A 27,238-nucleotide genomic window follows, 5' to 3' on the forward strand; every position below is an offset into this window, starting at 1 on the left:
GTTTCCTCGCAGATATCCTTATCAGTATCAAAATCAACAAGAAAAACTTATCAAAACCAATTTTATTGCATAAGAGATTAATACTCACTTGAAATTGTGGTAATCGTAAGCCAGTGCACTGTTGATACCATTGTTGTAAAAGCTGAGTCTAATCTTGCTTTGTGAGTTCTAGTAAAAATGTTTCTTTTTCCTCACCAATTTCTAGCTTTTCTGTAAAAGAAATTTATTTGCTGAAATTTCATATAATGCATCAGAGTCTGGAATTTTTTTTTTTATGTTTTAATGCTTTTGATGTTTCTAACCTTTCTCAAAAATATGCATATTTGATTTTTACAACTAGAAGATGTAAAACTCAGTTGCTCACCTTTAAGTGCCTTGTGAACTTATCTAAAGAACAATGAATGAGTGAGATTATATATATTTTTACAAATAGAGATGCAATGAATCGCTGTATGAATTAATATTTCTGCTTTGCTACATTCATTCTTGCTACTAACACACAGAAGTGAAATTGATTTTGCTTATGATCAATAGTGAATATAATAAAATTTCTTTTATAGTGAAACAAGTAATATTCAGCACTCTTTCAGTGTGTTATATTGTCATAATTATTATTCAGTGATATTTAGAATATACTGTTTCTTTGCTAAGTAAAGGGATATCATTCTTCACCTGACTACCTCCTCATAAGGGGTGAAAGTGGGAGGTAAAAGGTAATTTTTTCAGTTTCTCTAATCGATAATTTTCTCTGATGTGTACTGGAGGATCTTTTTCCTTTTTCATTTTTAATAGTGGTTGGCTCTTTTGACTATCGTGGCTCTATATAGTATAGCATGGGGCCCATTGTCTTTTCTATCCCTGTGAGCCCAGCATCACTCTTTGACACCATGCTGTCATAAAGCATCCTCTGTGCACAGATCAAGACGATATAATTGGGCTTGGTGTTATTGTATGTCACTGGTCTACATAATCTCAGATAATGCACTATGGTAACTCTTGGCAACCGCTGACTTGTTAATAGTGACCATTGTATACTGAACACCACTGAAACCCATTAAGACTCTGTGAAAAATGTCTTTTCTCTAGCAGGGTTCACTGAGTGAAGCTATGTATGATATGACAGATAACACTCACATGAGCAGAATGCCAGGCTCAGTTCTGAAATCGTCTGCAGTGTCTGCTTGTGCTTTCGCAGACGTCTAAACTTGAGTTCTCACATTTGGCAATCTCAAGCAGAGCAATTGTACACATCTGAAATAAGTGATCTTGTTTCTAAAAAAAAATGCTGTAATCTCATCCTGCTCATCAGCATCTCTTAAAATCAAACCACTCTCTTTTATCTATTTATCTACAAATAAGGAGTTAATAAAAAAGTTGACCCTGGCTACTCAGAACAAGTCTACCCTGCCTTTTAAATGTAGATGAAGATCTACATTTGCCTATGCAGGCAAAAATGAAGAAGTAATTATATAAAAAGCCTTTAATTTTTTACAACGATTTTGTTTTAGGTCATTATTAACCAATGATCATTGTACAATTAGGGCTTTTTGGTGGCCTGTGTACTGTCTGCTGCTGGTTAGCATTTGGATTCTAAAAGGCAAGTGTTTTCTCTCTTGCTTGTGTTAGTTGGCGCAATCTTGAACCACATATTTCATTATTCGATCTGTTAATTGTCTTGCAGAGCAACAAACAATTTGAGAGTCTGGAGTTTCACCTTTCCTCTAATTAGATAGTTAGTCTTTGGATATAGGCAACTTTACAAGGCATGTGCTGTAGGAGCTGAGGAATCACTTCTGAGTCTGGTCAATCAGTAAACAGTATAATTATTTTTCAATATTGTTATGAACAGTGGGTTTTGCTCTTCAAAGTTAAAAGATTTTTTTTCTTGTCACATGTGAAACTTTTGCTTTTTTAGGACTCTGGCAGCCAGTGAACCTGTGGCATATTCTACTGGAAATACTTACAAAGCAAGACATGCTTGTAGTTGGATTCAGTCCACTTTTCCCTTAGCGAAGGGCTTCATTCAGTAGAGGAGCTACAATAATACGTAATTGTTAATGCAAAGTACTGTAGACACAATATGGTCTGAGTTCCACAGGGGTGGCTGCTGGTATTTAACATGCAGCCTGCTTTTTAAAAGCAGATAGTGGGAAAAATAAACAGGAAAGTTATATTTAGTGTTGCTACATTGCAAAGAAAAATCCATCCCATGATTGGATGATTATAATTACTGGTTTGTATTATGATTTATACAGGGGTTCAGATTGTGGCCATTTTATAATCAATTTTCTGCCAAAAATTGTTAGACAAAGCACTGACTGACCAGCATCCTTAACACTGTTGCAGCTAAGCATTTTGGAATGCTCACATGGTGTGTTTGGAAACTCTTTGTGTGCACTACATTTTTCCATTTGGTATGAGGCTTAGCAGTAATCAGCTCACCACTAATTAGAAATCATTCTGTGTCCTGCACCCCATTATTACACAAAATTATGTCAGTCCTTAAGAATTTTTACATTCAAAAAGAAAAGTTTCTACAATACCTTTTGTCAAGCATTTTAACTGCTTTCTACTTTTGATTCTTTTTATTGATACAAGTGGTGAAAGTGAGAGGAATAAAAGACCTTTTTATATTTTTATGTGTATAAAGGTCTTGGAAAATTATGGAACTCTCTATATGGTTGAGAAGCTTGCATTATCTTTGTAGATCTTAAAGTATCGGTGGGCAGCAAGCCTGGAGGGAAGCATCCCATGGAGCTCTTGTGTTGCATGTGAATCTGCAAAAGTGCTTTCCTGTTACAGAAATAAGGATCAGCCCTTACATACATCTTGTCAAAACCGGAATACAAAAGAAATTTACTGTTTTGGGAGAAGGCAGGAGAAGAGAAGCAAGTTTATCTTGTACTATTTTCCTGATGTTAGTGGTATTTTCATAAACAGGTTTTGTGAGCTGTGTTTTAAAAATAGTTCTCTGAGGACCAAAGGTTTGAACTAACTATGCATAAGTGTTCTTTGCAAAGGCTTACTGTTTATTTGTGCTTGCAGGCATTCACTGTGACAGTGTGTGTGCTGAGGGACAATGGGGTCCAAATTGCTCGCTGTCTTGTTACTGCAAAAATGGAGCATCCTGCTCTCCAGATGATGGAATCTGTGAGTGTGCACCAGGATACAGAGGCACAACCTGTCAGAGAAGTAAGGACAAAATGAACACTTTAACATCTCTGTTTTTCCCTCCCTTGCTTGGACTACATATGATGTAATACTATGATGGTTTATTAATTATAATATTAAGTACTATGAAACACTCCTTGAGTGGACATTTTGTCAAAAGGTGTGACTATACAGAAGAAAGTGTTACCTGAAAGTAACAAATGTTTCCTACAAGAAGTGCTTTTCTTGTTGTGGTACAACTTTAGTTTTTTTCACTGTCTGTGCTGTGGCATCATTATGCATGTGGCTTTCTAAGAAACAAATTTAGTAGAGGATTCCATTCTAAAGGGAAGCATTTCCAAATGTGATTGATGAACATCAATTTTGTAATACATATTTTGGTAGGTAAATAAAACATGCACAAGTTTCAGAAGCTAGAAATCAGCTTCCTGTTGAATCTGGCAGGGATCATTGGCTTACTTGTGTTTTTAAAACACTTCTTTTGAAGCAGCAAGGAATGGCCAGTGAGATCGGGCCTCAGAGTAAGTATAGGATGTCCTAGGTACCTGTTACTTGCATCTGAAAAATCTGTCTCTGTAAAATTTAAATGTTACAAGGAAAGAGATATAGATGAACTGAGGCAAATCATACTAGAAACAGGGAGGCGAAGATAAGATGATGTGCAAAATATCTACCCTCCTATGAAGATTCATCACAGTTTGCCAGCAGTCTAGCTGTCTTCAGTTTGAATTGTTGAAGCTGTGAGGGAGGGTTGTTCAGTGAAGAGAAATGTGAGTCCTCTGCACTTGGAGAGTAGACCTGTTGTCAGAGGAGGTCTCCCAGAAACAGAGTCAAATAGCAGGTGGAGTAAGGCGAAGCAGAGATACTACTGGGTCCTCCAAAAGAGGCTTAAAAGGCAAGAAAAGACATGAAACAATTACTAGAAGGTAGGAGAACCAGAGGAGGATGAAGTTCTAACAGTCCAGAAATGGCAAGATTTCAAGCTGAAGAATGTGATTGCCTGTGGCACTACTAATTCCCACATTAGTGTGGCATTAGTATTCCTTAAGCGTTTCTAAGTGCAGTAATTATTCTCACTATCTAATCTCTGCAGGCCTTGCAGTTAATCAGTTAATCCAGAGGCAGACTAAATGTAACACTACATGTAAAAATGTTCCCTGTGTTTTGGAGTTGTGCTTATAACCTGGACAAGAGGCTTCCAAGCCACTGGCTCTCACAGTCCCTCTCTGATGCACAGTCTGGAGGCCAGGAAGACAAAGGTCATACGAATAATTTGGATCCAAGTCAGAAAGTGCCTTCTCAGTAAACAGGAAGACCTTTTGGCACGGTTTCACTTGGAAAAGTTGATCTCTCTAGAGAGATCTGGCCACGTAACTTATATGAAGTGTATAATTAAAAGACTGAATCTTGAATGAAATTAAAATATTGAAAAGATTCCAAGTTAGTTTTCATGAGTGCTAATTGCCACTGTGCAACAGGTATTTCTCTTGACGCATTACCTAATACTCTAATTTATCAGGAAATAAATGCCAAATGGGATTAGAGCAACAAAGAAGATCTTATGCGACAGCCTTTTTTTAAAGAAACTAGGGCCTTTAGCGTAAGAATTAAGTGGAAGACTCTGTATTTGTGGTCTCTCTAAAATTTAGATAATCCGTAGCTATCTGTACTATGTAATGAGTACAATAAGTACCTAAATGAAAAGATGACTGGAAAACGTTTGTACATTTTTCTCTGTGAAGTAATGATTATTTGTATTCCAAGTTAGGAAACACATAAGAAGTCAAGGTCTAAGATGACCCTACTAATCTACAAATAAAACTATCCACTCAATTTTTTTTAATTATCTTTCTTCAAATATGTTTTAAAAGGTGGTCATGTTGTAGAGGACATATAATGTATAGCCAAATAAGTATAATATGTGATGTATATATGCATTTCAAATATAGCCCAAGTACAGTGTGGTCTGAGCCAAGTAATAGAATGTCAACTAAGTCATTACTAGTGAGAACATAGTAAACCCTTGAGGAAGATGAGTAAATCTCCTTTTGTGAGTGTAAAGCATTGAACTGTATGAATAATAACAACCACCAACTCTTGTGTATTTAGAAAGCAGAAGTCAGGAACAAATGCACTGATGAGTAGTTCATGGCTGTGTAGAAAGTACAGGAGGCAATGACAGCTGGTTCTTTCTGATTCCAGTTTGTTCCCCTGGGTTTTATGGACACCGCTGCAGCCAGACATGCCCCCAGTGTGTACACAGCAGTGGTCCCTGCCACCATATTACTGGCTTATGTGACTGCTTACCTGGATTTACAGGAGCCCTCTGTAATGAAGGTAAAAGTTGTAATAAAGATTCTGTGGGATGTAGAGATCAAGCACTGTAATGATTTTAATTCCATCATTTGGAAACTATACAACAAAAAGTAGTTTCTGTTGTAGTATGTGCAGTTTATAGTCTTAATTAGATTTAAGCTCTTTGAACATTTGATCATTAAGTATGAAATGCACTGTATTATTATTTGTATTATTTGTATAATGTTTAGGTATAATGGGCTTACCAGGATTTATAAGGCCTTACTTTAACGTTTAACATAAGCAATATGTTTATTGATCCAGTTGCTTTCTCTTGAAATAAAGAAAATAAACTCTTATTCTGATTACTAAGGAGTTCTAATTCTAACCACTTGTTCTCAGTGTGTCCCAGTGGAAGATTTGGCAAAAACTGCATTGGAATATGCACCTGCACCAATAACGGCACATGTAATCCTATTGATAGATCCTGTCAGTGTTACCCTGGCTGGATTGGTAGTGACTGCTCTCAGCGTAAGTATCAACCTTTTTCCCTTTATTTTTAAAACAATTAATCTGGGTTTGGCTATTTAAAATACCTACTTTTTGATAAAGAAACACTGTCTTACGTCAGAAATGAGGACTTCATGGTATATAGTGAAGAGATCCTAAACTTTTCTGTATTTCATCAGTACTATCAGAAACACTTTTGCACTATCTGTAAGTGGGCTGGAGCATATGACAGGAGGGATCAATTTTCACTCTTCTGCTGCACAAAGAAGAGTTGTAGAGAAGCTGGATCAGAGTAGTTTCAGAAGTGCACTGAGAGAAGATAAGAGGCAATGCTCACATGTTGCATCAAGGGTGACTTTTACAAGAAAAAAAAAAAATCCTTACTGTGAGAGTGGCCAAACACAGCAGCCATGCAGAGAGGCTCTGAAGTCTCCAGCCTGGAAGAGGTGGCGAAATTATTCTCATTGAAGATCCTTTGAATAGGATGTTGGACTAGGTGATGCTAGAGATCTCTTCCAACATGAATAAGTCTCTAAGTTGATTAATCTTGCATTGCAGAGAGGGTTCTTGACCTGTTGTTTGCTTATCTGTAATTATTTGATCTTACTACAGTGTTGTGAATATCGCTGAGCTTGTATCTTCAGGACAGTCTTATGAATAACAGAGGTATTACTTCACAAATAAGGAGCTCAGGCACTGAAATACGGCTGTTTTTTCGTACTACAGTTGCACAGAGAGCTACTGGCAAAGTAGCTTAGAACAAAGCCAAGATTTTCTTAGATACAAGTTAGTACTCTGGCTGCAAGACCAGCCTTATTGTTGTTCAACATTTGAACATTTTGTTAAGAAATTTTTCACCATGAATTTTGTAAAGTGCTTATAATGTTTTGATGGATTTTGCTCTTTCTTCCTTTTATAAATGTTTCACAGATACACATTTTTGGTGTCATTCTGCCTCACTCGATGCATATTGTCTTGGTATGCTAAACTTGGTGAAGACTTCATTACTAACTTAAAAAGGAGAGGGGCTAGGCCCTAATTTTATTATATTTTATAGAGTTATTTTATTAAAGAATTAGGAATTCTCCAAATGCCTTGCTGGGTCTGTGCAAATTACTAATGACAGGAAAGAAATACCTGAAGCGAAATTCTCACAAGAAGCATATCCAGTTCCATAAGGTTCCAAAATCCACACAGCCTGAAACACATGCATGCCAAAATATCAGTCAACCCATTTTTATGAATAAAAGAAGTTGTACCAGACCCTGATATGTCAAAAATTCAAAAGACATTGTGCTGGGGTTTCTGGGGAGGTGCATTTCCTAATAACATGCCCCATTGGTTTATATAATTTACAGTTTGACTGGTCCAGGTTAACTGGCTCTGTACCAGTGCAATGTAACATCTGGTCAGTTTGGAAAAAAACCTTTGCTGGCTAAATTCTGCAAAGTGATTAGCATGCACAACTCAATATGATACCAAAATAAATCTTGGGCCTATTCCTGTGGAAGCCAGTAGCAACAAAGGGCCCTGTTTTTATGGTAAAATAAGTAGGTAGTTGGGAGAGTAGCAGAATAGGGGTATTTAGGAGGAGGAGGGACTTACTCACTGAATCAATAACAAGAAAATGGTGCCAGCAATATGAATGGAAGAGTCTATTGAGGCTGTGTTCATGGACTGTAACAGAGGAAGTTTATTTGCTTTGTATAAAGGCCTTTCGTTCACATGGAAAATAATGATTCCATTAATTTCTTTTGGAACTAGCCTTTTTGAAACTTCAGACCTTTCATCCCTATGTAATTTACGTTCTTTCTTAGCAGACCACTAATTTTAAACAAAAAACAATAATAAAAATTATTTTAAGGCACAACTGAAGTGGAAACAATGAAAAACAACTTAGTACTTTTTTTTCAATACAATATAGTATATTTCTTAATGAAGTGAAATTTGGGAAAAGTAGTACTTCGCAAAAATACACCCCACACATAGAGGAGTCATTATGCAAACACTTAAAAGAATCAGGAGTTTTATTGCTCTCAGACAGGTCTCTGGACAACCAAATCAGCACACAAGAATAAGGAGTTATCAGCCTCTTCAGACTTACACAGGAAGAAAGCTAAGGCTTCCGTGTCTGACCTGTTTCTTCTCTCCTGTGAAATACTCATGTTGTACTTCCACAAAACTGTTTTTTAAATTATACATCTCCTTACTAAAGAAATAAATAAAAACCTCCAGATGTGAATCCTAATCAACAGAAAGGGGCTATTCTTAGAGTGCCCTCTGCACTTAGTGATATTCTAACATGAAGAAAATTATCTTGTGCTGTCTCTGAATAGTAATTAGCATTTTGGAACCACTGCACTGTTCTAATGGCAGCACATAGTACTGAATTCATTCAGCATGACATTTTCAAAGCAGTAAGTAAAATTCTATATCATAATGTGTCAAAATGATTGTGAGTGAAAAAAAATCTCCATTTTATAGATAATTACTTGCTTTTTATAAATATTATATTGATTAGTGGACCCATGGAAGCAACTGAGGTAACTTGACTGAGGTACAGTCCTGACTATACGCACCATATTTAGGCAATTATGTAGAATCTAACAGTGGAAGTACAAGAAGTAAGCTTAGTATTGGGTCTAAAAGTATAGGCTGTAAGATATTTTTCAACATTCTCTGTTTCAACCTTCTCCTTCACTTTTAAGGTTTAAAAGGGTTATCTCTTTGACTGTACTGAACAGTTTGCAGGTTAAAAAATAAATTAAGAACAGAAACTTCCATGGCTTTCTTGATGAGAAAGCTGGTAAGAGTGCCCTAGTTACTGAGTATCAAGTATGTATCATAGAATAGTTTGAGTTGGAAGGGACCTTTAAAGGTCATTTTGTCCAACCTTCCTGGAAGGAGCAGGAACATCTCCAACCAGATCAGGTTGCTCAGAGCCCCATCCAACCTGGCCTTGAATGTTTCCAGGGATGGGGCATCTACCACCTCTCTGGACAACCTGTGCCAGTGTTCTACCACTCTCATTGTAAAAAAAATTTTCCTTATGCCTAGTCTGAATCTATCTCTTCTATTTTAAAACCATTAACCCTTGTCCTGTCACAACAGACTCTGATAAAAAGTTTCTCCCCATCTTTCCTGTAGGCCCCCTTTAGGTACTGGAAGACCACTATAAGGTCTCCCTAGAGCTGCCTCTTCTCCAGGCTGAACAGCCCCAGCTCTCTCAGCCTGTCCTCATAGGAGAGGTGCTCCAGCCCTCTGGTCATCTTCATGGTCCTCCTCTGGACTTGCTCCAGCAGGTCCGTGTCCTTCTTATGTTGAGGGCTCCAGAGCTGATGCAGTACTGCAGGTGGGTCTCACGAGTACAGAATACAGGGGGAGAATCACCTCCCTCAACCTGCTGGGCAGTGGTTCCTTTCACACATTTAGTCTTTTTCAGCACTTTTTATCTAGAGTAAAATGATTCCTTAGTTAAAAAAAAAAAACAAAACAAACTGTGGCAATTTGCTCAGAATGGAGCAGCCCAAAAAATGCATCTAAAAGAAAAACAACAAACCCCAATCGAAGTAGTGCTCATCTGTGAATATAAGCAGCTCTATTCATCAGTATCAAGGATCTTTGTCATTTGAGATTAATTAACTACTCTGGGTTGTTTTAGCTTGCCCACCTTCCCACTGGGGACCAAACTGCATCCACACGTGCAACTGTCACAATGGAGCTTACTGCAGTGCTTATGATGGGGAGTGCAAATGTACCCCAGGATGGACTGGCCTTTACTGTACACAAAGTAAGTTACTTTTGTTATCTGTTCATAGTCTACAAAGCAGTGACAGAATTTTCCTTCAGTATTTTCACACTTTATTGATTGATTTCTTCCCATGCTGCTGAACCTTTTTTGACCCAGAATATGCAACACATTACCTCCATGGTTGCAGGGATGCCCCTGTATAATCACTGGCAGAGTAATGGCCAGTGTAGTGACATTCTTTAGCCTTCCGTCATGGGAAGACAACTTTTGGCTGCAGCCAGGCATCCCTGTGGAAGAGTCTGTCACATGCACATGCAGAATGAATGTGACATTCAGATGCTACCACTGCAGATGTGCGGTTATAGCTGCAGTCTGTAACATGGATGGTGTCAGCTCTGCAAGCATTCCCCGCAGGACGGGATGATGATACTGTCTAATTCCTTTACTCTCTGAAACCTCTCCAAGAAGTACTCCAGCAGCAGGGACCCAACAGCCAAGACTGTAAGATAACACAGAGCTGACTGAAGCCACAGTTTCTAGCTTATAGCTGTGACTGTGGTCTAGTGAGGCACAGTCCCTGTTGTCACTGCAAAGTGATCATACAGTAAATCTTGTATCTGTAATTGTTACCTCCTGGGGGCAATTGCAACAACAGCTGTAGCTCAGCACCTGTAATTCAAATACTGATATAGAAGCTATTTTATTTGGAACTTAGAAACTTCACTTCAGTACACTGTAGTGTTAAATTTGTTATGGAATTTTCTTCATGTAATTAAAGCATTCATATTGATTTTTTTTCCAAGAGCTTCTCACGAAAATAAAAATACAAGCAGTGCAGTGACTGGGTCTAAGTATTTGGCACTCGTTATATGCTGAGTAAGAGTTCATACAAAGTTCGAGAAATTAACATTTGTTAGATAGATATTGATAAAGTTGGCTTCTTATCTTTATCATATTATAGCTTCAATTTAGTGTATCATCAGTCCAGGCACCCTCACTGTCTGTAATCTGGACACAGCCATTGTCTTTGAACTCAATAAAAATAAGGCTGCTAACTGTGTTTTGCATTCAGTGTTTAAGTGCATGGTTTTCATAAAATCAGAACTCTCCTTTTTCAACTGAATCATGTCATTATGGCAGGAAATAACAGATATATTATAGGGCCATAGAGAAGCAGCTCTGGAAGACATTCACTATACTGGTTCAGCTGTTAGCTATCATGGTTATTTTGCTTCCTGCTGATGAATAATGGTCTCTTCACCATGATATGTCTTCTTTGTACTGAAATAGTGTATTTGTAAGGAGCTGAGATACAGGATTTTATTACTTCTAATTTTTTATGCTTCAGCATGAACTGTGCAGAAAAAATACGTTCAAAGGTTCCTTCATCACTGAACGGTTTCCCTGCTCTGGTTCACAAACTGCCCTCTTTTTCCTCCTTTATCTTCTTAAATGCATTTCTTGAGGAGCCCTTGTTGCTGCCTTCTTCTGAACATCTGCTGTCCACACAATTCCCCAACCTCACTTTTATGTAGTTTTTGTTTAATGTGTATTTTAAACCACTTAAAATAGAGTACTTCTTGATCTATTTTGTTTATAGAATGCCATGTTGAGTAGCGGGGCTATAGAAATTACTTCTCAATAACATACTTAACCAGAATATTTGCATTTTATTTCCAGAGCAGTTGTTTCACTCCTTCTCCCCTCCCTCTCCTTGTATTCCAGGATGTCCCCTAGGGTTTTATGGGAAGGACTGTGCGTTGATATGCCAGTGTCAGAACGGAGCTGACTGCGACCATATCAGTGGGCAGTGCACCTGCCGCACAGGGTTCATGGGGAAGCACTGCGAGCAGAGTGAGTACGGATGGGAACTGTTTGTGCCTGGCAGCAAATACTAAACCCTGAGCCGACCCTCTGTTGCTTTGGCCAGTGTTGTGATGCAGCCCCTTGGCTTTAGTGGGAATTGTGATGTGGAAAGAGCTTCAGGAGTTCAACCTAGGCTTTTTCCAAACAGATAAAAGCCCACAGAATTAGTTATTAAGACTGATTATGACTGTGATGGCTATTTCTTTCAATTTGTAGCTGCGTCTAAGAGGCGTTTGTACTACATTCTGGCTGTTTTGGACATAATGCTAAAAAACCCCAACGACTCTGTCATGTAAAAGTAACAAATGAATCCAAGTAATTGTTATTAGCCTAAAGCACAATGAAAACTAATGGAAAACTAAAGATAAGAAGTACCACATCAATCCTAGTGGATAAAATTAATCCTTGCAATGTGGTTTTAGAGTGCAATTGGATTATAAAAGCGTAATAGATGGCATTTTGTTTTAATATGTCTGTGATTCTTTACCCAAGAAAATAAAGAAAAACACCACTGCCATCAGTGGTGCTATAATGTTCTACAACATTAAAAGAACAGTCAGGCTCATAAGCACAGAACTGTTAGTCCAACTCTTGCTAACATTATGGAGTGGTGCTGCCACACTTCATGCATTATACTGCAGTGCAAAGCAATCCGTTCAACCTACCATTGTGATGTGCACAACACTGATGCCAACCTGTCTTTGGCATCAGTGTTGTGCACGGGGCTTTGCTTTTGATGTTTGGAGGACACTACATATTACCTGTAACCAGGACTGATTTAGCTGCATCTGGATCTGAAGGGCTGTGCAGTGGCCAAGATAGCATGTGTCACACCTGGCAGCACTGTAACAGAAGGGAGGGGAGGTTACCATCCCTGTAGACACACTTTATTCCCTCAGCAGTGGGTCTAGCCCCAGCTGCAACAAGAGTTATGTTTTTAAGGCTCATCAACATCTATGGTAGAACCACTAAAAATTTGGAAGTGGATTTTTTTTTTCCTAAGAAAAATACAGTTGCAGTAAATTCGGAGTGGTTTAAAGGAATATATTTATTTCAGTGACATAATAGCTGGGAACATGTAATTATTCGCTATTTCAATTTTCTTATTATACTCTGATGATTTCAGTGTTTCACTTCAAAAAAGCAATAATGTTTAGGATACACTTTTAAAGATCCTACCTTGATGTCATGATATTAAAAAAAAAATTTGAATACTTTCACAAGTCTAACTTTATTATTATGTTTTATAGATTTTATATTTTATCCTGTGATTTGACAGTAATGATTTAACAATAGTAAACTAGATGTTTTGATATTTCTGAATTTCAACATCAGTTTTAAAAATTGACTTTTCATTCCAATTCAGATTTAAAAATGCCAGAATATACTACGACATGATGGTTTTTGCGCAGCCATTTACTTCAGTAGTTATAATCTTGTTTTATTGAATGTAACCAAAAGAAGGAAAAGGTGTATAAGCATGAAATTCCACTTAAGTCTGGATTTATCAAGACTGCAGGAATGTTTCTCTGGTGCCTGTTATGTTACATTACCTTGTGCATTATTTTAAATTGGGAATACATATAAGATGACTTACATTCCTTTAAAAAGACAAAAATAAAAATTGCAGACCTCATGAGAGATTTCAGAAAATTGAGTCTCAGAAGGTGAAGAAATACCACACTTCCTCAAATCATCAAACTACAATAATGTTACAAGCCACACAGTAACAGAGGTAGCTGTTTAAAAGAAATAATTTTTGTACCATGCTAATTACATGATGTAGGAGACCCCTTGATCAGTAATTAATTACTGTATTCACATAATTCTGGGAGAGAAAAAAAAAATAATGTAAAACTCTTCCAGTTATCTTATTATTCATAATCTAGCATTTTCCTCCTGTAGGTAGTTTCTCAATGTGCCCATTACATTATGAAAGTATGCTATAATCAGCCTAGGACCAGTTTTATTTTTATATAAATGTGTGGTGTACGTTGGACTCATTCTTATGGCCCTTACCTCTTGCTCTTTTACCACATCAGCACATCTGTTCTGTGACATGACACTAGCCAGATGTCTGGCTCCACTCGTATGGTTATGTGATTTTTCAAGCACTGGGATGCGAGTAACCTGGGAGACCTGACATTGTGGCGGAGAATTGCAACTTTTTTCACATGTTGTCTATTTCTTCACTGTCTTCTATCCTGTTAATCCTTTTTGGCTTTTTTTCCTTCCTAATTTCACTGCCTTAGTGGAAGCAGCATTACAAGTAAAGGAAAACCACTTCTGAATACAATTGCTTTCACCTTTTCCTTCTCCTTTCCTGTGCATACACGCACACACGCTAACAGAGAGACAGACAGAGAGGTCCTCTTAAGAAAACGTTTTCCGTAGAGGTCTACCACTGATAACACATTGCCATCTGCTGGCCATGCACAAAACCGCGTGGGGGTGAGAAACAAACGGTTAAGCACTTACGGCGCTGTAGATCTGTAATATCGAAACATTTAAGAAGTACTGACTGTGTCTGATTTCTATCTGCACTTATTTTGTGCAGAATGTCCTCAAGGTACATATGGCTATGGATGCCGGCAGATATGTGACTGTCTGAACAACTCAACCTGTGATCACATCACAGGAACATGTTACTGCAGCCCAGGCTGGAAAGGGGCCAGGTGTGATCAAGGTAAAGCCTGGATGCAATAAAATTACTGTAATTGCTTTATATAAAACTTGGATTAACCTATTAAATTCCATCTCTGTATCGTTCCTGAACTTAATCTGATAAAGTATGTGTGTTTAAATAGTCCATTCTATTAAATTAGATATGTTCTGTATATTTTTTAAGTATTAGATGCCTCAGTGATAGTTTATTGGAGCAAAGCACTCAAGTGTAGGTTGCATGAAATGTTTTACAGTGCTGTGCTGTCCAAAGCTGCTGACAGAGCATGTGCTTTATCTGCTCTCTGCTTTTGCCTAGAGAATGTTTTTAGTTTTTCAGTTCCATGAAGATATCTCATTCTGTGAAGATGAATACTCTTCCTTAAAGCTAGGATTGTCTTCACATTGGTTTCTGATGCAGTTCTATTTTAGAATTATTATAGTTAAATCAGCAGGAAGATTTAGAAGTGAAATATTGTCTTCTGCTTCTGACATATAAGCCTCTGAATTTATGCCATACATTTTCATTTCTTCTTTCAGCTGGTGTAATTATAGTGGGAAACTTGAACAGTTTAAGCCGTACCAGTACTGCTATCCCTGCTGATTCTTATCAGATAGGAGCTATAGCAGGCATCATCATTCTTGTCCTGGTTGTGCTTTTCCTGCTAGTGCTGTTCATCATTTACAGACATAAGCAGAAAGGGAAAGAAACAAACATGCCTGCAGTGACCTATACTCCTGCTATGAGAGTCATCAATGGTGATTACACCATTTCAGGTAAGTGACATTTAGAACAGGTTTCTTTCTCCATCTCCTGACTTTGTGCTTTTTCAGCTGAGCTCTGAAGGGGTTCAGATCTGCCCCTAACAGGGCTTGAATGTGCACGTTTCACCTTTTCACATTAGCGAGGGCTGCTGTGAGCAGGAACATACTCGATTCCGAAAAGGGCATCTACAATTCTGCCTTGGAAGCCTTGCTGAAAAGAGAGGCATGGGAGGGAAGAGGAATACTGAAACACTGCTCTCAACGGCCTTTTTCAGGAGAGTAGCCCAGCCCCTGAGACCACACTGACAGTGGTGCTGCTGAACTGGCACATGAGAACAGCAGGATGTGATGGTAGACTTGTGTACTTACCTGTCAGCTGTCAGAGACATTTCACCCAAATTCAGAAGGATGCTACCCCAGCATCTATAGCTGCTTTGTTTGTTCTGCATCAGTCTTTTATTCTCTGCTTTTGATACTATGAAGGTGGCTTACCCTGGTAAAATGTGTTAATTGTGAGGAACAGGTGACCATACACTGTGATTTACTGTGTGACATTTTGCACCCTCAAATGTTTTTCTACATTAAACAGTGGAAGTATAGACATTTCTCTTTCTCTGTGCCTATTTTTAAACAGAATTGGAAAGTATGGAAAAATATGATTTCTACTGAGACTTTAAATTCAATGCCAACAGCTTAAATACAGAAAAACTGCTATAAGTGTAGAAGATAAGGATTTCACACTAGCTGTGGCAAGATTCTGTAGAGAGGCGCATAGGAGAGTAGCTCGAGTGTCAAACAAATGAAGAGAAGAAGCCATGCTCCTGAAACAAGCCAGGAGTTTTCGATCTATGAAAGTGCATGTGACTTGGGGTGCAATGGGTACATGAAACTTCAGCTGTACACAGCTATTAAGGAAGGCAGCAGGTAAAGAAGCTAGCAGAGACAGTTATCAGAGTCAAGAAAGATGTATCTGCAAAGGTGGTGGTGCTCTTGAAGCACTAGAAAATGTTGCTGTTAATTTGATGGTAGAATTGTCTGTAATTAGAACAATGCTATGACTACAGACACAAAAGAAAGAAGGGACCACGGGAGGAGAAGTTAGCAAGTTACACTTGTGAATGCTCTTTGCTGAAAGTGAGAACATGACTAGTATGTTCTACATGCTCTGTATCTCTAATTTCTTTAAAAGAATGCAAGGTTTTTAGATATTTTTTCAAGAAACTCCAAATGAGATTCTGAAATCAGTGCAGCACTGTCAAAGACATATCATAAGAAAGAAATGCCATGTTGTTTTTACTTGTTCTTTTTCTTTTTAGAAACCATCCCTCATAATAATGGTGGAAATGCTAACAGTCACTATTTCTCTAACCCCAGTTATCATACTCTAACTCAATGCACTACCCCACCTCATGTCAACAACATGGACAGAATGACCCTGGCAAAGGTAAAGCATAAAAATCTAGATGCTTGTGTGTAAATTAGCCTTTGGTTTATTTTACTTTGTTCCCTAATATTTAATGTTTCATTTATTTTTGCTTTCCCTGAGTATCACCTGGACATTCAACAACTTCCCGTCAGTTTCAGTTTCTATTACCTATCTTTCTTTGAAATAGGCAAAAAATAATCAGCTGTTTGTGAACCTCAAAAATGTGGAACCTGGAAAACGAGGCACTATCATGGACTACACAGGAACATTACCTGCAGACTGGAAACATGGTGGCTACCTCAATGAGCTCGGTAAGAGGAAAAAAAAGGAGGAGAATGTGAATGTTATTCACAGAATCATAGAATGATTTGGGTTGGAAGAGACCTTAAAGATCATCTAGTTTCAACCCCTCTGCCATGGGTAGGGACACCCTCTGCTAGGTCAGGTCACTCAAAGCCCCATCCAGCCTCCAGGTACTGGAAGGCTGCTATAAGGTCTCCCCAGAGCCTTCTCTTCTGACTGAACAGCCCCAGCTCTCTCAGCCTCTCTTCATAGGAGAGGTTCTGTAGCCCTCATTATTCATTGTGTTTGGGATGGATTGGAAAGCAGGGATGTTTTCCTGGTTCTGCACTCACGGTTGTGAGACTGTGTGTGAAGTTCAGTGTTATGGGTTTGACCTTCCTTTAAGGCAGTACTTTTAGAGATAAAAAAGTGACTCCTTGTGAGGAACAGTGAGTCAGTCCAATGCCTAGTGCAGACATGATATGCAAAATATGTAATGTTATTTTTATTAAAATATTTGCTTATTAATTAGTTTCATAAAACAAGGGATGTTGTACAATACGGGTTTGCTTTGGCAAAATTACTTGTTCTTATTAAATAAATCAAAAGTTGCATACATCCTTTTTTTTAAATCTCCATCAAATTGAACCAATGCTTTAAAAAGTAGTTTCTCATCATCTGAGCTGCTTCAGATGTAAATTCTAGGAGCATCTTCCCATCTAAGCCTCCTGCTTGCTATAAGACGGACTGTAGTCCTTACGAAGAAAAATTCTTGAGAAGTTGTGAGAGTTGCTGTATCCTGCTTTATGCTGTCTTTTACTGTCTTTTCATCCTTTCCCTATCTCATGCATTCCAAACAGACTGGATTGTACTGATCATATCTATGACCAGTGAAACCCTTAAAAGGGACAGTGCCAGTACAATTTAGATCATTTAGTTACTTTCATTTCTCGTCCTTATCAGTGTCAGATTCTGGAAATCAGAACAACAGTACGCAGCATTATTTTTTTCCTTGCTCATCATCAGTCTTGGACTACCCACAATTCAGGCTCAGATCTCATTTTTTTTAGAAAAGGGTTTCAGTAATAATGCTCAATGGTCAACGTTACATTTTCTTAAAGCATTTGTACTAGCCCTTAGGACTCCTGAGAAATACTGACTATCATTAACTGACTGCAGTACATCTTGAGTAACAGGGAGATTCTACAGGACTGGATAAATGCTGGTATTATGTCTATTTTCTAGAAGATCAGTTGGGATTGCTTGGGTAACTCTAGGCTGGTGACCCGGGCGTTAGTCTTGGTAAAAAACAACAGAACTGCTGACAGTTGAGACAGGAATAAAATTAATTGGTTTAGGTCTCCTCAAATAACGTAATTTCATTCTTGGAAACTGTGAATTTTGCTTATAGAGATTTGTATAGATAAAATTATTTTAGACTTCTGTAAGACTTCTAGCATAGTACCACAATACAATCTGATTTTAAAATTAGCACTCCTTAGTATCAATCAAAGCTAGTAAGTAGGTACGTGCCAGGTCTCCGAAGACAGTTGTCAGGCATTGCTGATATTTATATTAGGATTTATATTGAGAGAAATCTGTTGCTAACAGATAATTGCAAAGCTGTAGACTTAGGTGATAGGTGTTTAGGACATTCCTGCAGGGCAAGAGACTGCAGCAGAGTGACCTTGGACAACACAATAGGAGTGATTAACGTTGGAAGCAAAGTACCAAGAATTGGAGTAAACTTTGCATACCTTGAGATTTTTAGGTCAAGATGGGATGCTTTTCTGGTAAATACGGTTATCCGGACCAAAAAAAAATATGCTTTAATCAAACAGCAGTTATTAGGCTCATTCAAGAGTAACTTGGGGAAATGTAATGGACTGTGACATATGTGAGGTCAAACTAGATAATTTAGTGGTCCCTTATGACCTTAACCACTTTCCCTGTTCAGGAAGATACTGTTTGAAAGACTGCAAGCAAATAGTAACAATGCTTCTGTAACCGTATACTGGGCAGTTTCACAGTGCTTATAAGAGAATTATTCTGCTAAGGTAGAAATCAGTCCTAAAGAAATTTTTAAAGCTTTAGCAACTGTTATCTAATAGCTTTTATTTAATTTTAAAATTGAATTTTTTTTTGTATAATTTTTCTCAGGTGCTTTTGGACTTGATAGGGGATATTTGGGGAAGTCTCTGAAAGGTGAGGTTATTTTCTGGTGCATTTAGATGGAATGACATGGATGTTCAGTTTACTATTCTAAATTATCTTTGATTTCTGTGTGAAGAAAATATAAAATAATTTTGGACTAAATATTCCTAGACACTGAATCAATGCATGAAATTTTTTGCTTTTTTTTTCCTTTTTTGAGGGGAAGGTTTTTAAAAAAAAAAAAAAACAACAAACCAAGCCTTTCTAAGTCCACTATGTGTCACATACATCAAATATTGATGCTTGAGTCACAAAATTAGTCTGTTCTAGAGAGCAGAAGGGAAATGGCCTTTGAATTCAGCCTAGTGAGCCAGGTGAGGATGCATGCTGCCTCTGATGAAAGGCTTTAAAAGAGAGACAATTCCTTTTGCAGCTGGTGTGGTCAGTGTAGGACTGCATGACTACAAGCCTGCAGTGCTTCATCACATTCACTACAGGCCTTTGAAAGGACACCAAAATATGATTACATAGAGAGGAATGAAAAGCTTCAAAAATTCAGGGTAGTGATGATATTTTGATCTTTTGAATTATCCAGTTCTCTCATAAGACTTTATAATGGACCATACTGGTGTGTCACTATTTTTGTTATATGATTAAGGTATGCCAAGGGTGACTAGAATGCCTGTCATTGTCAGAACAATGAAAAAAAGTGTAGCTAAGTCCATATGAATAATGAGTTAAATATGTAGACAAAAGCAGCTGGTTTGTCACCTTGTGTATAATACAGGACAAGTAAGCTGAAGGAGTGATAGTGATTTACTCTACCTGACATTTCCTTGTTTTGGGGGATTAGGGGAAGCCAAATTTAAAATATCTTATAGGAGTCACAAAGTTATGAGCCCCTATCCACTGACATGTTCACCGAGGTCAGTCTCATGCTGGATATTCAGAGTCAGGAACAAGCTAAGGAATTCACCACTCTAAAGGTTGAATAACACAGCATGTCACAAAACAACACACAAACCAAAGTAACACAGACACCACAAAATCTCTTCCTAGTGTGAAAAAATACATTTTTTCTTAAACTACAGTTATCTGTCCTTCAGCTAAATCCTGAAATGACAAGCCACCTGATGTTTCCTTTTCAGTTCTCCTACATGCACTTTGCAGAAGCTTAGAAGAAGCTAGTTGTTCTTTAAATTAGGCTGCATACTCAAACTTTGCACCCAACAGGCCATCCCTAGAAGTCATCTTACCATCTGCCCAGACATTGCTATTTGGAACAGTCTTAGATCACTTATTTTAACAGTGTCCTGAGTTCAGCACTTAGAAAGGCAAAAAGTATTCTGAAGTGCCTATTAAAAACTGATTCTACACATTATCTATTTAATGCTAGCTGTTATTTTAATCAGAATTGAAAGTGGTCAGACTTAGCAACAGGAATTTGCTGATGGCAAATTGAAGCCCATAAAAGAGGATAGCAGTAGAGATGCTTTCATAATTACTGTAAAACAATTTTGAAGTGTGATTACTGGTTTCATTTAAATATTCATTTATGAGTGACTTTTTAGAATTCAGAATTAAAGAACACCCTGTTTAGTAGCAATGTCCATAATAGGTAGCATGCTTGAGAGAGTAATAAGTTTTTATTTTTGCAGATCTAGTGAAGAACTCAGAATACAATTTAAGTAATTGCTCATTAAGTAGTTCTGAGAACCCATACGCTACTATAAAAGACCCGCCAGCTCTTGCACCAAAAAGTTCAGAATGCGGATATGTTGAAATGAAGTCACCAGCACGCAGGGACTCCCCATATGCTGAGATCTCCGGCTCTGCATCAGCCAATAAGAACGTTTATGAAGTTGGTAAGTCCAAAATCTAATTCTAGATGCAGGAGGTTAAGAACAAAGAACATAGGACTTCTTTTCTTTGAATCAGTTTAATCAAAACACATGAAAAATAACTGAAAAAAAATTATGTACTCAGATTCTATTTTCTGCTCAAAAACTGTACCAACAATCTCATTCTTTTGCAATAAGTGGTGTAATTCACAAGAACAGTTTGAAATACCTTCAGCTCTGTTCTATAACCTAGAGGTACCTCTGAATTTCCCTGGTTCAAAAGCCTTTCTTTAAACAACAGCGTAAGATAAGCTTAACATTTGATTGTAATATAATTCAACTCTAGATTAGGCTGTTAAGTACTGAACACAGCTGGAGTAAGTGTATGGGAGGGATAGAAAAGATGTGATTTTTCTGATCAAGATCTTCTTGATCAGAAAAAACAACATCTTCACCTGCAGATGTATTATTTCACTGATATGGGCCCTGTCTAGTTACTGTAGTTACTGTAGTTACAGAAGACTGTGGGGTCTTGTAGAATGGTCTCTGGACTGGAATAAAGTGTATGTCACATGTTATAGGATATGATTTTTCTTTTCTGTCCTCAGTTAGAGATTCCTCTGAAATCCATCTATATCCCGATTGTGTTTCTAAGGGTTATTATAAAAACTTGATTAAAAGCCCCAGATTTGGGCTTTTTTTTTTTTTAGCTTGTTCACACACAAAGAACAGATAATGGCCCACTTGCTTCTGTCAGTAAATCTACTCATGGCAGGGCTCTGCTGCAAGCCCACAGGCATACCATAGTGTAAAGCCAAAACACCTTAACATCAACCTTTGTTTGTACACCTGCATTTCAGGACTCAGCATGAGAAGGAATCTCTGTATTGAAGCAGAAAGGAGAGGATATTTTGTAATGCAAACTGAAATGAAATAGAGTGTTTGGCTTCTGTTTATTGCTATTGAATGTATGTGCTCTCTTTTATCACAGAACCTACGGTGAGCGTTGTCCAGGGAGCATTCAGCAGCAGCGGACGTTTCAGCCAGGATCCTTATGATCTTCCAAAAAACAGCCATATTCCATGTCATTATGACTTGCTACCAGTTCGAGATAGCCCCACATCCTCTACAAAGGAGGTCAGCAGTGAATGACCCCAAAAGCTGATGTGTACTACAGTGGGACTCTCAAGGGGCAAAGTGGCATGGTTGTGCTCCTTCCTTTAGTTTACCATCATATTTGGCTCCTAATCTGTCCAGCAGACAACTGCTGTACATTAAACAGAATCTCAATATGAGGTTTGTATTGTGTATACAAGTGACAGATGGACAAATGCCACACTCTGGGGATCCTGATCATTCTTTTTTTCATGGCAGTAAATTTTGTAGAAACAGGTATGCAACACATTTATACTGTACTATACTGGCTTAAAAATACTAGTTTGCAGATCAATTTTGATAACATCCCATTTCAGCGACTTTATAGACTTCATGTTTGTCATCTTTCAGAGTAGAAATACTCCCAGGACAGTGCAATTTACCAAATACCACTTTGTATTCGGATTCACTAGTTACATAGAAGAAAAACTGCCTTGCCAAATTTTACCTTCTATTCTGATCTTTAGTCAAGACATACTAAGAAACAAGATCTGATGGGGATGAGTAAGCACAATACTGCAGTTGTTTGGGAAATCCATCATCAGGCATTTTTGTCCATTACTGGTGGTGTGCATACCTTGCCTCAGTAGGTTTTGGAGATAAAAGCATTGCATACATCAATATTATATGATGCCTCAAGATCTTTTGGTACTCCAAACCCAGCACCGGTCTTCAACAAATCTTTTGCTACCTTTCAACCCCATATGTTGCAGTTCTGATGACTATTTCTGCCATACACAACTAATAATTCATAACATATCAGTAATTACTTCATTAAATATGTAAATTAAATCAGTTTATTTTTGTCACCATGGACTGATTATGTAAGGAGTGGACAAAGGTGATGACTGCTGTAAATCTTAACTGCAAGGAAAGGTTTACATTTTATAAACAGGTAGTAATAATGACTGTAATATAGGATAAAAATAGTAAAGTGTTCTGATTTTTTTTCTTAGAAATAACTAAGCAATCTCTGTGCATACTTGCTAAAAAGGCACCTTTTCTTTTTTATAGTTGATGTAGGGAAACACATGCTTAAGCTGGTCTTTTGCATTGCTAATAATGTGACACATGTACCCCCATTCTTCATTAACTTGTGTCTCCATTTTTATGCTGTGTGTCTGTGTTTCTATTGATCTAGCTTGTAATTGCAAAAATATTCTACTGTGTGTCCATTTCTTTTGCATTTTTGCCAACTGGCCTTTATTTTGTCTGGTTAAAGGGACCTCTGGGCAGAGGGAGTGGATTAAGTGAGAATTCCTGTCATACTGATGTCTGTCAGAGGTGGTTGGCTGATACATAATAGTTTAACTTAGTGAATTAATTGGGTAAAAAAGATAAGATGGTGTTGTCAGGGTTAAAAACAATAATGCAGAAGAAAAACAAGAAAGAGTCCCTCTTTAAAGTTAAGCCTATTCTGTTGACTAAATGGATGGAGATCATCTTTCCAAAAGACTCCTTCCTCTCCCTCTAAAATAGTCTGTTATGAACTGCCCAATTTGGTGGGAATCAAATTTGCCAAGGTATCCATCCATTGAAGCAAAATTGTCCCCCAGACAGATCAGCCCAAAAAGAAAATGATTGATATAGACTGGACATTCTTTTTCAGTGGAAAACTAGAAATGATGTAGCAGTACTACTTCCAGCTGCTGCCAGTGTCAATGATGCTACCCGCTAATGACCTTGTAGCATAACCCCAGCAGGATTTTCCTCTCTGCCATGGCAATAACTGTGTAGCTTCTTGCGAATAGCTTGTCCCAAGGGTTGGTATATCCCTGATGGATGGGGAAGGGATACAGGCAGTTGCACCATGTGGCATGTAATGGGAAGCACTAGTTCTCTCTTCCTCCTGTGCTGGGGTCACATCTCGGCACATGAGACCTGTGATATACTACAATGTTGTGAAGAGCAGTCAGCAGGTCAAGAGTTTGGTGTATATATTCTCTGACTTAGCACAGGGAGTGCCACGACCATTTTTGTCTTTGCGTCTGGACTGCAATACAGTCTGAGACAAAGAATTATCCCTAAGGAAATCACAACCAAATTGCCTTTGGTATACTAAGTGTAACAGGATCAACTGGAAGAAGAACTGAAAAAACTTAGAGAAAATTTTTTAAAAGGAATCCCAGAGCTGAAATGGAAATGCAGTTTGCTTTTATTTGTTGTCACTGAAGTAGTGATAAACAAGAAATCTGCATCCAAAGATGCTGTGGATGTGTTCAAGCCTGGGAATGTATATGCCTATATGAAGCGTCCTGTAACATTCTTGGTTCTCACTGGCCGTGAGCACTGGCTGTTTTGCAATTCCCTGGGCATTTCTTGTATGTCCTTGGAATAAATAATTTTTTTTTTTTATTATTTTACAAGTGCAGAAATTAACTACAGGATTTCAAGAGCCAGTTACCATTTAATCCCCCCGTAAGATAAAGTGTTGATTTGGTTTGTGTGCATTTAGGTAACATGTAGAGCTACTGGTATATACATGCGTTTGTACTGTGTGAAACAGACGTTAAAATAAAACCTTTCTTCTCTGAAACCATGAATAGCAAATGCTGTATTTAGCAATTGTGGGCTCACGAAAATTTATTTTCTTACTCTTTGCGAAATTTGGGGGCCACTAGATCAATTAGTCTTCATAATATAAAGTTCTTTTTTTTATACGAAAAAATGAAGAGCTGAATAAATTATATTTGTTTGAAAATTTCTGGTATGTCACATATCCTCAAGTGATACACTCAGCCAAAAATTCATGAAAACAGATGAATTTCTGAGATTTTTGCCTATTGTGTATGTTCTAAATATACACATTACCGAAGTCTGCCTTTCTGTATCTGGGTAAAATTCCTGGTGTGTAGTCACCATAAGCAATGTCTGCATATATCTAATCAGGATTTGCAGTACATATAGGTGAAGTAAATGAACTTGTGAGTTTACTTCAATGAATGATCATTGGTAGACACTCAGAAAACGGATTGCCTGCAGGGGTAATGCATTCTTGTTAAATGATAGCTGTGTATCATTCCAGAGGAGAAGAGCACATGGGTCTTGCATTAGCGATCCTGCTGTCTCCTGTACAGCTAGGGAGGCTTGCTCTGGAGTATACACCCTGCTATCAGTTGAAGAGACCCCCCCAACTCAATTCTCATGACTGTCACATAGCCCTTTTTATAGATCCCAGTATGCTTTTTAAAGAACTTACGTATTTCTGAACATGCATACTATATTGTGGTGGGAACTTAATGAGTAAGTTGATACAATTTAGCAAACACCATCTTACTCAGAGGTTTGGCTTCACCACAGACAGGAATGGAAAGATATGCCTTACCTCTATCTATTCACATTGCAATAGTGAGAAACATAGCATTGAAAATGGAGATAACTGTCCCCTAGCCACTTGTTATCAGTTTAATAAATGCTGCACAAAGTTAATAGCTAATTTTAAAGTAAGTAGTGAGTATAAACTTTAGGTTTTAAGTAATGCAGGCATATTAATTCTGGTCATTTAGAAACATAATGAACCTCAAGGCTTTTTACTATATCAAAGATTTTTAATCATGACACACTGTTACACATAACATTTGTCCTTATCTTGATCTACTCAGAGAACTCCTGTTAATTTAATTGGAGATGCGTATGCAGATTACAGGAGAAAGAAGATTTCATTGTACTCATACTTTCTGCTTAGACAATCTGCAAAGTCAAGTTAATATGGAAGTGAAGTTAGGATAAAACAAAATCAAAAGTATGGAATGTGTTATTTCAAATATATCAGATTTTCCAAGAACTATGAGTACAACTGCATTTTTTATTAGATAGGTGTCCAAATAATAATCCTTATACTGAAGCTCTAAAATCCAGACTAAAGAATACGGAGCTAATTTTGACAAAAATACTTTATATTAAAGATCGCATATATGGTAGTTTAAAGGATTAAAAACATATGGGTGCATGTTTATTAATTACAGTAGAGAAAATCCTGTCAGTTGATACACTCATACTAGTGCTAGAGCACTGAACCTAACTCTTCTGTCTTCAGTTTTTTAGCCCACAAGACTTCACTTTGATATGATTGAACTGTAATATATTTTTAAAGAAAACCTATCAATCATGCCTGGCTTTTTTTTCTTAACTGTAACAAAAAAGTGTTTTGTTGTGAAAATATATTTGTTTTCCAAAGATGACTGATGTTCATCATTCTGCCCTTCACTACCATTTATTTCATTTCACATACCTGTAGGTTAATGTAATAAAGTTTCTAATGAACTATGGGAAATGCTTTGAAATTTTTTCCTTTTTTTTTTTAAATTCTTTTGCTTAGGATGGATCTTCAGATACGGAAATATAAAAAAATTCATCCTTGCCCATGCTAGACTACCAAGTAATGTATTTTATTTTCTCTCTTACAGAAAGCAAGTAGTTTGTGAGGTGCTTTATGGAAAATCAAGGCTGATAGTGAACTGCTGAACTTCTGTGATTACTGACTGTTCCCAAATGAATTAATTCTGTAAATGCAATGATTGTTTCAAGCCTGTCTCTTGAATGCTTAAACCTTTAATCTTGAGAAAGATGGGGAGTTGAGTTGCCAAACCCACAGAACTTCCCCTTTTTAGTAGGATAATAGCCTTAGATTAAAAACTAAAAAGCCACTAACCAAAGTACAAAAATGGCCTGAAAAGAACATAATTGTGATTTGTTTTGTAACTCTGATCCCGTAAGATTAACACCCTGGCTACAGATTGATGGTGTGGGAACTTGTTGCTTACTATCAGAGTTGGATCAAGGATGACTATCAGAGTTGGATCAAGTTCTTAGCATTAAGAACTAATCATAGAATCACAGAAACATAAAATGGTTTGGGTGGGAAGGAGAGAAAGACAGGAGAAAACCCCTGAGAGTGAGCCAAGTGCTGCCTGTGACCCCGTGTGGGAGGGAGCAGGGGAGCCCAGAGGGCTGCCCAGAGCACTGGGGTGTGGGGAGAGCCTGTGGGACTTTGTCCTGCGGCCTCACAGGGAGGCACGAGGTGTGATCCAATGAGCCCTCTTGCCATATGTGCCTGGAGACGTCTGTCACAGTCAGGGTGACCTGGGAGGGCCCTGGGAATCACAGGTGAGGCCTCAGTGACTGGTATGAAACACCGAGGGTGAGCACAAGACATGAGATGGGGGGCGGAGTGGGCAGTGGTGTTGCGCTAAGCCCAGGCACGTGTGCTGGGGCCGCAGCGCTGCCGGGACAAGTACCATTGCTGAGGATGGCCCGTCATGACATCTCCGAGCAATGGTTCTGTTGTCAGCAAGTCGCCAAGCGATGGGTTCTGTTGTCTCCTAGCGATGGAACTGTCATTCGCTGCTTACATCTGGGTGC

The 27,238-nt window shown here is 37.9% G+C and overlaps 1 protein-coding gene across 1 annotated transcript in view; it reads left to right on the plus strand.

Annotated features, from left to right (window-relative positions):
* The window catches only part of MEGF10 (multiple EGF like domains 10), a 103,781-nt gene extending 80,934 nt beyond the window's left edge, over positions 1-22,847 (plus strand). Inside the window, exons 14-25 of the mRNA XM_086770713.1 lie at positions 3,046-3,192; positions 5,374-5,508; positions 5,869-5,997; positions 9,638-9,766; positions 11,453-11,581; positions 14,151-14,279; positions 14,795-15,031; positions 16,336-16,463; positions 16,633-16,756; positions 18,888-18,932; positions 20,540-20,746; positions 21,714-22,847. Coding sequence (XP_086626839.1) covers positions 3,046-3,192; positions 5,374-5,508; positions 5,869-5,997; positions 9,638-9,766; positions 11,453-11,581; positions 14,151-14,279; positions 14,795-15,031; positions 16,336-16,463; positions 16,633-16,756; positions 18,888-18,932; positions 20,540-20,746; positions 21,714-21,874 — 1,700 coding nt within the window. The 3' untranslated portion in view covers positions 21,875-22,847. The remainder of the gene's footprint in view (positions 1-3,045; positions 3,193-5,373; positions 5,509-5,868; positions 5,998-9,637; positions 9,767-11,452; positions 11,582-14,150; positions 14,280-14,794; positions 15,032-16,335; positions 16,464-16,632; positions 16,757-18,887; positions 18,933-20,539; positions 20,747-21,713) is intronic.
* The last annotated feature ends 4,391 nt before the right edge of the window (positions 22,848-27,238 follow it).

Source organism: Chlamydotis macqueenii, chromosome Z, assembly GCF_036417535.1.
Source record: "Chlamydotis macqueenii isolate bChlMac1 chromosome Z, bChlMac1.mat, whole genome shotgun sequence".
NCBI classification, from domain to species: Eukaryota; Metazoa; Chordata; class Aves; order Otidiformes; family Otididae; genus Chlamydotis; species Chlamydotis macqueenii.